General features: G+C 39.3%; 1 protein-coding gene across 2 annotated transcripts in view; it reads right to left on the bottom strand.

Annotated features, from left to right (window-relative positions):
• Positions 1 to 12872, bottom strand: part of LOC126191151 (mitochondrial potassium channel ATP-binding subunit) — a 138667-nt gene that overhangs the window by 15992 nt on the left and 109803 nt on the right. For both annotated transcript variants that reach the window (XM_049931912.1, XM_049931914.1), the window contains 3 exons: positions 8284 to 8487; positions 7955 to 8074; positions 7752 to 7855 (listed from right to left, as the gene is read on the bottom strand). In XM_049931912.1, coding sequence (XP_049787869.1) covers positions 7752 to 7855; positions 7955 to 8074; positions 8284 to 8487 — 428 coding nt within the window. The remainder of the gene's footprint in view (positions 1 to 7751; positions 7856 to 7954; positions 8075 to 8283; positions 8488 to 12872) is intronic.

Here is a 12872-nt window from a genome sequence, read left to right as displayed (position 1 = left end):
TAATTGCAAGAAATATTCCTCTTCACAAACTTACAAACCCTATCCTCAAAGGCTTCCTGCACAAATATTCCTTAAATCAAAATATACTAGATGAATCAACATTGCATAAAAATTGCGTATCGAAACTTTATATAAAGTACACAATGAACTCGAGGACAGCATTATCTGGATTTCAGTTGTCAAAACTGCAGAAACTTGTGGCTGTTACATCAAAAATTTAATTGTTGGTACTTTAAAAGAAGAGCCTCCTCCTTCCTATTTAGCAGTCTGCAGAGAACTTGAAAAAGTAAATCTACGAACACCAAATTTGTGAATGAGGGTATTAGAACAATATTTCCAGAATCTTCTGCAGATGAAAGGGTGTTTTATTTTTATTTCAGATGCTGCTCGCTACATGATCAAAGCAGGAAAAGTGCTGCAAGTATTTTATCCCAATTTGATTCATGTGACATGCTTTGCTCATGAAGTATTTCACCTTGCTGAAAAAGTACAATCCACGTTTGTGAAGTAAATAAACTGATTTCATCCACAAAGAAAGCGTTTCTAAAGGCTCCTGCTCGCATCAAGACCTACAAAGAAATACTACCAAATGTGCCTTTACCTCCCAAGCCAGTGGCAACTCGTTTGAGTACGTGGGTCGAAGTGGTTGTGTTTTACAGTGAACATTTCGAGGCCATTAGAGGGGTAGTAAACAACTTCAATAGTGCAGAGGCTTTGGTAGCTTGCCAGTACAAGCAAGCTTTTAATGATTCCGGTATTAAAAAAGACATTGCTGTGATTAGCACTCATTTTTCCCATATACCTGAGAGTATTAAAAAGCTTGTAACTCAAGGTTTGGTGTTGAATGAATCTATTCAGCTAATGAATAAAATTATTCTAGTGAACTTCTCATTGCCAGAGATATTCCCAAGAAAACTTAAGGAAAAGTTTGAAAGCATTTTAAACAATAATCCAGGCTTTGAACCCTTGTGTGAAAATGATAGTTTTGTTAATGGGACAGGTGAAGTTTTACCAGAAACAATATGTGCAAACATAGCACCCAAATTCAAATACTGTCCGGTTACCTCAGCTGATGTAGAACGGTCCTGTTCTGCTTTTAAAAAATGTTTTGAGTGATCGAAGACTCAATCTTACTACCGAACATTTGGAACAGTAGAAAAATGTAAAATAAATTGTAAATGATGCTTTGGGCCAATAGTATTAATTAAAAGTTAATTCTGTTCAAAAAATCATGATTGTAGGCTGTTTTTTAAATAAAATATTACAAATGTTTTTAGCGTGGCCCGCTGCATGTGATATATCTCTAAGTTGGTCCTGTACATATTGACTGTTGTGCTGCAACTCACCCGTACCACATCTGATTGTTACCGACAACAACAGCAATGAATGAACAATTGTTGAAACACTGTATACATCCCCAATTTGCAAATTTTTAGAAAATAATCCCAGAAAGGCCCCCTTCCTAACCTCTACCAGAAAGTATTCAGAAAATGATATCAGTGTTCTAAATGTATCAATTTTTCATGTGGTTGGCATTCTTCCTTGTAACTGATATGCACAGGTTTGACTTTGAGATGTAATGCACACAGTAACTACCTTTTTTTTATTATTTGATCCTGCATACCTCGACACTCTTCATAAATTTTTAAGCATTTTTCATGGATATTTTCGTGCATATTTTGAGGTTTTTATGATGCATATTATCCAGTCTCTACTAATAAGCACTTGATTTCTGCTTGTATGTTGGCAGTACAGTTACCCCGTGCTTCAAAGAATTTTCAAAGTATGGCTTCATACCGCTGACAAGCAAAATGCTACCACTGCAGGTCACTGGGGTTTTGAAAGATACTTAGCAACTGGAAAAAAGTGCAGGTCATTCCCAAATTTTGGAGAAGGTTCTAAGAAAGATGCTCATAATTATGCTCACTGATGTTAATCTGTTGCAGAATTATGGAACATGTTTTATGCTCACATAGTATGTCTTTTTGGAAAATGAAAAACACCTGTACATAAAAATCAACATGGATTCACAAACAGAGATGTTGCGAAACTCAGCTCACTCTGTTCCTCCGAGAGACCCGCAGCACTGTAGACATCAGTGCACAGGTTAATGGTTTGTTCCCTTAACTTCAGAAAGGCATTTGACACTGTCCCACACTACCATTTAATGAAAAAACATTAGTTTACTGAGCATCAGACAAAATTTGTGATTGGGTTCAACACTTCCTTGCAGAGAGAACTCAACATGTTGCTCTTAACAGAACTCAATTGATAGATGTAAGAGTAGTTTCAGCAGTACCCCAACTAAGTGTGCCAGGACTGTTATGCTACATAAATGACATCGCAGAAAATTTCCTAAGGTCCATAAGACTATTCGCAGATGGTGCAGGTGCCTACAAGCAGGTGGCATCGCAAGAAGACTGTAGCAATTTGCAAAAGGACCTGCAAAGGATTGACGAATAGTGCAGGGACAGGCAGTTGATCCTAAATGTAAATTAGTTTAACATGCTGTGCATCTATAGGAGGAAAAAATCCACTACTGTATAACTTCACCATTGATGGCAAATTGCTGGAAACAGTATGTACCATAAAATGTCTAGGAGTAACCATCTGGAGAGACCTTAAGTGGAATGAGCACATAAAATAAATAGCAGGAAAAGCACATGCTAGACAGATTCATAGGAAGGATCTTTAGGAAATTTAACCATCTACAAAAAAGTGGTTTACAAAACACTTTTTCAAATGATTCTTGAGTGTTGCTCATCACTCTGGGACCCTTACCAGGTGGGACTGATAGAAGAGATAGGCAAGATCCTAGTCAGCTAAAGAGCATTACAGAGATGCTCATCAAATTCCAGCAGTAGATACTACAAGAGAGGCGTTGTGCGTAACAGTGAGTACACTGGGAAGAGTTAGGTAACATATTACTTCCTCCTATAAACATGTGAAATGACCACAATAAGAAAAGATGAGAAATTAGAGCTAATACAGAACCTTACTGAAATCATTCTTCCCACAAATCATTTGTGAATGAAACAGGAAAGGGAAGATCAGACAGTGGTACCAGAAGTACCCTCTGCCACACACTGTCGGGTGGCTTGTGGAGTATAGATGTAGATGAAGATGTAGAAATACATTTTAAAAAAATAGTCCACTTGCAACATGAAATGTCTTACATTTTCTAATCAGTGATGTTACAAAACCTATTGAAATCCATTAGCGAAAGGAAGTCCAGTATGGTGACGGATGTTTACCACTGCAGCAAATGTATGTGTGGATTAGGAATTTCAGAGAGAGAATGACTTGTGTGGCAGATGCTCCCCATCTATAGTCCATTTAAAATTAGTCCCGACTTTTGATGATTGGCTCACTGGAGGAGACATGACACCATTGCCCAGGTAACACCAATGGCGAGCCGGTTTTCCCTACCATGCCGCCAGCAGTTCAGCTGGTAATGCGGCACTGTTGCCATGCCGTGCATAAAGAGTACCACACAGTGTCACACATTAGAGGCATCTATCTTCATTAGCTCTCATTGTAAAGTGATATTTTCTGGTGTTGAAGTGTTCTTCATTGTCAGGTACCACAAACAAGTGTTTCATGTTGGCACTTCATTAATAACAACAGTGGAGTACATCTGAACAAGAGATCCACAGTAAAAGTGGTCATCCAAGAACACACTCACCAGTTGTGAACATAACGTTCTGTTGCAAAATATTCCTCCAAATTCGACAATAGTAACAGACAATGCGCAATGCCACTCTGTTGTGATTGATAAAACTCCAACAATGCAGCAGAGGAAAATGGCTATTTAGCTTGTGTAAGGCGAAGTTAATGGAACTTGTAATACTGTACAAGCTAAAAACTCTACGCTACCAGGTCGTCAACAAAGCTAATGGTAAAGAAAATAGTGTAATCAGGCTTCCTCTATCATTCTCATTTAAATCCGACTGAGAATATATAGGCCTAGCTGAAAAATAATAGCCCGCATCTCGTGGTCGTGCGGTAGCGTTCTCGCTTCCCACGCCCGGGTTCCCGGGTTCGATTCCCAGCGGGGTCAGGGATTTTCTCTGCCTCATGATGGCTGGGTGTTGTGTGCTGTCCTTAGGTTAGTTAGGTATAGGTAGTTCTAAGTTCTAGGGGACTGATGACCATAGATGTTAAGTCCCATAGTGCTCAGAGCTATTTGATTTTGAAAAATAATATAGCAAAACAACAAGAAATTTACTCTCAGTGCGATTGAAAAACTGATAAAAGAAGTCATTGCAAATGTTTCATCAAAGGACCTGTCTCAAATTGTCAGCCCCAACATGAATGTAATTAAGGAGTCAGGGATTCATGAAAGACGGCGTCGAGCTTTGAGTAATATTTTGTTGCTGTCTTAACAATGGCTTCTTTTGCCTAAACACAGCAGAGTTTATACAGGAATACATCTTGCTAACATTCTAATACAGTTGAAATTGTGGAAGAATCCTAAACTAGTGTATTATTAAACTAGCAACTGAGGGTGAGACATATCAATAGTTATGAGGACACCCATTCTCAGTACAAAAATAAATGTGCAGCTTCTTTACTTATATTGTTGCAGAACCCATAGGAATTCTCATTTCATAGGCTATTGATGGTCCTTAAAAAATACATTATATCATTTTTCTAAATCTGTAGTTGCTTGAATATAGCGGTAGATATGGAAGTATCACGGGGTTCCTGGTTCAATTCCCGGCCAGGATGGGGATTTTCACTGCCTGGGGACTGGGTGTTTGTGTTGTCCTCATCGTATCACCATCATTATCATCATCATCATCATCATCATTCGTGACAGTGGCTAGATTGGATTGTGTAAAAACTAGACTGTGTAAAAATAGGGACTTTTGTAAGTACGCCAATGACTGTGCAGTTGAGTGCCCCACAGACCAAACATCATCAGATATGGAAGTTTAGCATATTAATCATATGGCAAAATACTATTCACTTTGTGTGCTATCATTACCAAAATCTTGTTTTGATATGTCAGATAGTTTATGAGATACGAAAAAGTTGATAAATATTTCATTCTGGCTTTTCCACTGGTTAGTGGATTTGTGGCGGAGCCGTTTACACACATTCCATTTTCTCGACATTGGAGGCAGACAGCGATATCCTTCGAGGTTTAAAAAATAATTTAATATGTTATCTAAATTTCAAATGCTGCAACATATGACCTAAAACACACCTAACGCAAATTCACAGTGATCCCTATTTTGTACTTAAACTTTAAAATTCCTTGCAATAGTTAAGCCAATACCGAAATGTCACAATAGCTATGACAGTTAATGAAATGATAGGAAATTCATCATGAAGCTGACGAAAGAAGCTATAAGATGTGCAAGACTTAGAGTTTATCGCCATATAGTTTCTTTAAAATCATTTGAGAAAGATCGCAGATCGGCTAGCTTACTCGTCTGACAGGTTACGAGCTCAGCAGACCCGGTGTTATCGTCGCCCGCTGACGCATTCAGCGCACGCTGGCAACCATGCTTCCTTCCACCCACCCTGTACTGAACTGTCAAAAGTCACAACTAATTTTAAACACACTACAGGTCAGCCACACTGCATTGTGACACCAGAGTTTGTTGCAACTGCTGAAGCCATTTTGATTGATAACTGCTGAAGCCATTTTGATTGATAACTGCTGTGTGGTGTTGGATGAAATAGCTGCAAATCTGAACTTCATGTCTTATTGTCTTCAAGGTGCGTGCCATGGCAACTCATTCCAATGCTAAAAGGTTAATGTGTTGATGTTTGAAGAACTTCAGTGGCATTCTGAAGTAGGAAGTCATGTCTTCCTTGCAAGAATCATTACAGGAGATGAAACCTATGTTCACTATCAAAAACCCAAAATCATGAGAGCAAGCAAGGAATGGTGCCATTCCTCACAACCAAAACCCAAGAAGTTCCATGTGCAGCCATCAGCAGGGAGAATTACGCTGAGAGTTCTGGGATGAACGAAGTACTATCTTGGAACACTACACATGTAGGGGAAACACCATCACCAGTGGGCCATGTTCTGATTTGTTGAAATACCAACTTCAGCTTGCAGTCAGATCAAACTTACATGGACATCTGACTGCAAGCATCATTTTGCTGCATGGTAATGCCTGACAACTTTCACATCTGCCATACCCACCAGATACCATCCTGAGTCATTACCACAAATTCGAATCATCAGCGAATGAAAGTGCAGTATGGTAAGTGATGTTTATAACTACAGCAAGTGTGTGTGTCAATGGAAATACCTGGCATGCCAATGACATTATCATAACGGGATGTTTATCAATGCAGCAAGTGTATGTCAACAGAAACGCCCAGCATGGCAATGAACTTATCATAATGGAATTTTAAGCTCTGTATCCATACTTGCAGAAAATAAAATGAATTAAAGATGAGGAACAGAAGTTAAAATACTACTGAGATAATATCAACGCGATGACAGCCATTTTCCTCCATAACAGGCATTTTCCTCAAAGCTCTGCAACACATGCAGGAATGTATAATAATAAAAAAACTGAAGATGCCACAGTTGTGATGAAACATGTTTCGAGATTAAATGAAACAAAAATTGTGTTCTTGCAAGGAATTCTTTAATTCATTATTATAACATAATTATGCTATCAACAGTGGTGAATTATACACAATTTCTCTCAGAGGGCAATTCAGAAAGTAAGGTCTGAAATGCCAATCATAGGGAAAATCTGATGAAGCTTTGCACAAATGCGTTGGGCAGTGCCTCTAGTATGCCCATCGATCATGATGTGTTGTTCTTTTTAGTTCTGAGCACACAGTGAGCACGTAAAGATGCTTAGAACAATAGTGTCTCCTGCCAAGTATGAGGGCCTGGTGAGAGATGTCGCCTGATGTCATGCAGCCCACATAACATAGCTGTAATGTGTTTCCTTCTGCATGACAATTCTTGGCCGCACACTGCAGGGGCAATGAAGATGCTCATGCACCATTTTCAATGGGAAGTGTTTGATCACCCACAATAGAGCCCATAATTGACTCTCCCTGAGTTTCATCTCTGCTCAGATGAACCGCTGTCACTGGCTATGAAGACAATGTTCTGGCACAGACAATGAGCTGTAGACCAGTGTAGAGAGTAGGCAGGAAGCACAGGCAACTGCCTTCTATGATGTGCATATTGCAAAGTTGGTACAACACTACGACAAATGTCTAAATCAGAGTGGCGGCTATATAGAGAAGTAGCTGGAAGGTGTAACTAATTGTTGCAAATAAAACATTTTTGATTTTCACAGTGGTTTCCATTTTGCGACCAATCGGACCTTACTTTCCAAATAGGCCTTGTATATGCTGACACCTTCATAATTGGAAAAACAATTAGGTTGCAGGTTTGATGTCTCCACATATGAAGTGTTTGAACGACATCTAGTTTTTTGCCTTTATGTTGGGCATGTAGGATACTAATGTTCATATTATCAATATGATGATTTGTTTTATGCAAGTGTGTAGCAAAGTGTAGTATTATTGTTTCTCAGTTGCACAATACATTCCTTAAATCTCAAATGGTCTGCCTGCTTGATCATCTAAAGGCAACTATGGTCCAAACATTCCATTTTATATGCACCAGAAGGTACAGCTGCTTTGCTATTATGAGGTAAGTCCTTTCCAAGAATTTTCTCCCTTCTTTAAATTTACATAATATGGAATACCAATATTAGTGAGGAATAGAAAACTGACACAGTCATTAAATTCACCTTTCTAGTAGTGCTGCTACAGTGGATTTGCCACTACCTGATGAACCAACAATGGCAACAGTCTTTCCAGCAGGAAGTTCTAAATCGAAATGTTGAAGCACAATCTAAAAAATAAAAACATATGAAACACAGTTGTTAAGGACCAAATAAAGAACTCATCTCATTATTAAATTTTCACTTAAATACAGTAACACAAAATATACCTGGGATGGTCTCGAAGGATAAGAAAATGTAACATCACGGAAAACTACATTGGCAAGAAGAGAATGGAAGGGTATATTCAAACCTCCAAATAATGGCATTGTTGGCTCCATATTCAGGTACTAGAAAAGAATGGATTTTAACATTGAAAACAAAAATCAACTCAATGGGAATAGCATAGAAAAAGCTTATGTGATGAATAAGTATTGGGTACATTATATATATATGTAATTTTACCAGAAATTCTTACTACTTTCAAATTTCAAATGTGGAAAATATAATGTTTCACAACAGAATAAACCAAAATGAACAGTAAATAAAAGAAGATAACCTCAAAAACTCTGCCTCCAGCAGCTAGCCCACGAACCACTTGGCCAAACAGCAGTGACAGTTGTGTCAGAGATCGCTGAATTGTTTGTGCTGCCACAAGAAAAGCCATGAGATCTCCAGAGGATAGCTGCCCCAAAGACAACAAGTAGCCACCAGCACATAGGGTTGCCAGCACCACACCATTCAGGAAAATGTTCGTTCCTGCCTGAAATGAAATTCAATAACTTACTTGTCCCCCAAAAGTACTAATGAGGTCAGGCGTCTACTAATATGAGAAAAAAAATGGGAATGGAAAGTTCTTGGTGGAATATAAATAATTGTCTTTACTCCTTCCAATATGAGAAAAATACTTACTCATATACTCAAAGGCAGATTACTGGATCCCTTACCCACACTGTTACACCATGTAACTGAGGTGTAGAGCAGTTGACAGGCACATAAATAAGACGATGTCCACCTACAGAGTTTTGGCAGACCACAGTGTGCAGGCACTTCTGCTTTCCTTGGGTGAGGGGTTGTATCCCATGAAATAGACACGGGGAGAAATGAGGTGGGGGGGGGGGGGGGGGAGGAAGGGTTGCAAGAAAAGGGAAGTTGGTGGCTGGGAAGGAGAGGCATGCAGGATAGGAATTTGCAAAAGTTACAGCACAACTGGTATATGATCTCACTCATCTCCCTCCCCCCCCCCCCCCCTCGGTCCCTTATGGTACAGAATGGAACTGTAACTGTAACAGAATGTGCTGGGTGGGTGCGTAAGACAGGTCCTACACACAAGGATTTCCTCTATGTGGGTAGGCGTTGGTAGTAGGTGTGGGCATAAGGATGGACTAGGATACTTCTTATATTGGGTGGGCAGCTGCATATCAGTTGGGGAGGGGTAGAATATATTTTAGGTAGGACGTTCTTAATTTCCTGAAATGAAGATACCGTAAGTAGTCAAACTCTAAGCCCTGGCAAAGGATATATGTTCTTCCAGTCCCCCACACAATACAACCCCTCTCCTCACCCAATGTAACAGGTCAGGGCAGTGTAGCCACACAGGTGTGTCTGTTTCCTGTATCTAGCACTGAAGGAAAATGTCTGAAAGCTTCGCAACCATCTCATCCTGGTTTACTAATATATCATTGATCACTTAATGTCTCAACTATATGGCAAGTTTTCTTTACTCCTTCCAGTTTACGAAGAATATTTATAATGGCTCTACATATACACTCTGCAAATTACTGAAGTGTGTACTTCTTACTGTGTCATATATTAAGATTCCTCTACCACTAACAGGTGAAGTCTGGAAATCATGATAACTTACATTTATCTATGTGACCTGTTATTAGTTGCACTTTATCTTGACTGTCTCTAGAGTATTAATATGCAACGGGAGGGGGGGGGGGGGGGGGGGGGAGATATGAAATATTTCTAATTTCTGCTCTTAAAATTGGTTCTTGTAATTTTCAGAAAAATAGTTGGCATCTTTCTTAAAGTGTCTTACAGCTCAGATTTTTCAGCATTTCTGCCACACCCTGTTGTGAGACCCACAAGCTAGTGACCATTCACACTGCTCTTTTTTGTATACATTTGATGATATTACTTATCATAAATATTTTCCACAAATGTTTGAAATTTCTTTGTTGCTTTTATTCTTAGCCTGAACTAAAAGACACCATTAGTAAATTTTGGACATTTTTTCCATTTATAATCTGAAGCTTTTACCTTTCTTATAAAAAAAAGAGTAATTTCACAGATAGTTATCTTCTTAACGATGCACTGATGCAGAGCTGTACAGTCACTACAATGATGTCAAATACAAACATTTCACATGTCTTCAAATATTCATCTTCACCTAATCAGAAGTGTATATTCAGCAATGAAACTCGCATCAACCTTGATCTTTCTACGATGACACTGTTTGAACTTCAGTTTTATATTGTTGTATTTCACTATTAATTTCCATTATGTCATCCTCTATTGCATTCCCACACCTAGCTCTTCATCTCAGTTCGCCTCTTCTCCAGAGGAAATAAATATGTATACTAAAATATAAAAGGAAACCATATAGATTTAGATTTTGTGGGGGAACACGAAACATAGAATGAAAGAGCACAGAAAATGTGTTTACATGTTAATGAGGTTATTAAAGCTCATGATGAGTGAGAAAAACTTGTTAGGGATAAATGCTGTGTTTCTTTGATTGATCTGTGCAGCAATTAAGTCTGAGGCCACAGAATTTTCAGTGGAGTACGTGAATGATACTGGCAACAATGACCACCAAAAACATGTAGCAGATCACTAACAGAAGCAACACAGCTAATGTACGAGGGCGGTTCAGAAAGTAACCTCTGATCGGTCACAGTGCGGGTTGTGGGGGGAGTAGCGACGCCATCTGTGCGTTCACGCACTCAACGGGTCAGTCGGCATCAAGCCGTGGTCGAGTGAATGTCGTACCTGCGCTAGTTTAGTTTTTGTGGCAGTTTGAAATGTGTGCTGCAATAGAAAACCCCGCCAAATGTGAAGTGCGTGCTGTCATAAGGTTTTTTACAGCCAAAGGATATTCTGCAGCAGCTATTCATCGTGAGCTTTGTGCCGTGTACTGACCAAGAGTTATGAGTGAAGGAGTTGTCCGTGAATGGGATGATGAAGAGAGGAGTGGTAGACCATCATTGGTGACTGACGAACTCGTTCAGACAGTTGATGCAAAAGTTCGTGAAAATCGACGTTTCTCAATGTCGGAGTTGTCTACTGGTTTTCCACAGATTTCTAAGACTCTCTTGTACGAGATAGTGACAGCAAGATTGGGTTACCGTAAGTTCTGTGCACGATGGGTGCCCAAAATTCTTACCGACCACCACAAAACTCAAAGAATGGCCTCTGCATTAGACTTTCGGTCACGTTATGAGGACGAAGGAGAACCATTGTTAAACAGAATTGTGACCGGTGACGAAACCTGGATTAAGTACGTGAACCCTGAGACAAAAGAACAATCAAAGATGTGGGCACATTCAAATTCGCCTACCAAACCAAGAAAAGCCTCGCAAGATTTTTCTGCCAGAAAACTGATGGCAACGGTGTTTTGGGATGCCAAAGGGGTGTTGTTGGTTGAATTCATGGAACGTGGTACGACCATTAATCAAGACGTGTACTGTGAAACAATAAAAAAGTTACGACGGGCTATACAGAACAAACGCCGTGGTATGCTGACTTCCGGTATCGTTTTTTTGCACGATAACGCCCGTCCTCACTCTGCTCGCAGAACAACGGCCCTTCTTGAGTCCTTCAAGTGGGACATTATCAACCATCCACCTTACAGCCCAGACCTGGCGCCAAGTGATTATCACCTCTTCATGCATTTGAAGAAATGGCTCGGGTCACAGCGGTTTGATGACGACGAAGAGCTCAAAGATGCGGTCACAGGCTGGCTCCAGGCACAAGCGGGTGATTTTTATGCAGAAGGAATTTCAAAGCTTGTGAAGAGATACAATAAGTGCCTCAATCGCTATGGAGACTATGTAGAAAAATAGTGCAAAGATGTAGTTGTAAGATGTATATATTAAAATATTTTTATTTAACTTGGTGTATTTTTTTAAATCAACCGGAGGTTACTTTCTGAACGGCCCTCGTATATCATGCAAGAAAATTATTTGAGCTGAAATCTTATTTGTTGGACTTGTTTTTTGTGCACAATGTAACATTTTAATAAGCATTCAAATATTGTTTGTTATCGAGGCTTTGGTATATGCTTTGCTCTTAAGGACTTTTCTGTACTGGTCTCACAGGAAAACGTGTGTATGCCTATTAAAGAAACAGTTATTTTGTTATTTGTAACATTGGTAAGAAGTATCTTACTCATTGGAGGACTGATAACATTGTTTCTAGTAGAAACTTTGACTTATAGTGTTGATGTGCTAATGTCTCAATACCAGAATGTGACCTGAAGTCACGTACACACAGCTTGGTTGTGCAGGAGTCATCTTGCTTGGCACATTGCAGATGCCTTGCTGTACTTCTGTGTTATAGGTTCATTGTCACGTGGTTAGCATTGTACAGAAGGAACAGTGTGTCTAGAGTCTACATCAGTTTCTTTTCTACCACTGAATAACTCAAAACCTACAGTTGCTATTGCCGTATAATATCATAGGCGTATAAAAATTGCATGGATTAATTTGACATTGGCTGATCATATGTGTACACTCCACAGTGCTTGTGACAAAAACCTCCTTATGGTAAGTCATTGTTCTGGTTCCTCCATATGTTGTATGCTCTTTTCTTCCCAAACTACAGTGCTTCTTCCCAGAGACTGACAGAGAGATAACTCCTATGAAGTAAAATGCTAACCGGGCTTGTCTGGCAGTGGCCTCTCTTCAGATGACAAAATTTAATCAACACTTTCAAAATGTAGGGTCGACATAGGTGCCACAGTAGTCTTTTTGCTAAAAGCTGTACTCAATATGTTATATCAGATTTAGGATCATGCCAGTATATGAATCCCAAGTAGCTTGCTCGTGAATTAGCCTTTTTTTGTCATACAATGCAACGTCAGGTTTTCCATAATTTTGAAAGTAACACTGAGCAGTAACTTGTGTAAAACGATTTGGGTCA

This window comes from Schistocerca cancellata, chromosome 6, assembly GCF_023864275.1.
Source record: "Schistocerca cancellata isolate TAMUIC-IGC-003103 chromosome 6, iqSchCanc2.1, whole genome shotgun sequence".
NCBI lineage: Eukaryota > Metazoa > Arthropoda > Insecta > Orthoptera > Acrididae > Schistocerca > Schistocerca cancellata.
Note: the sequence above shows the minus strand (reverse complement) of the source record. Positions and strands in the feature narration are given on the sequence as shown.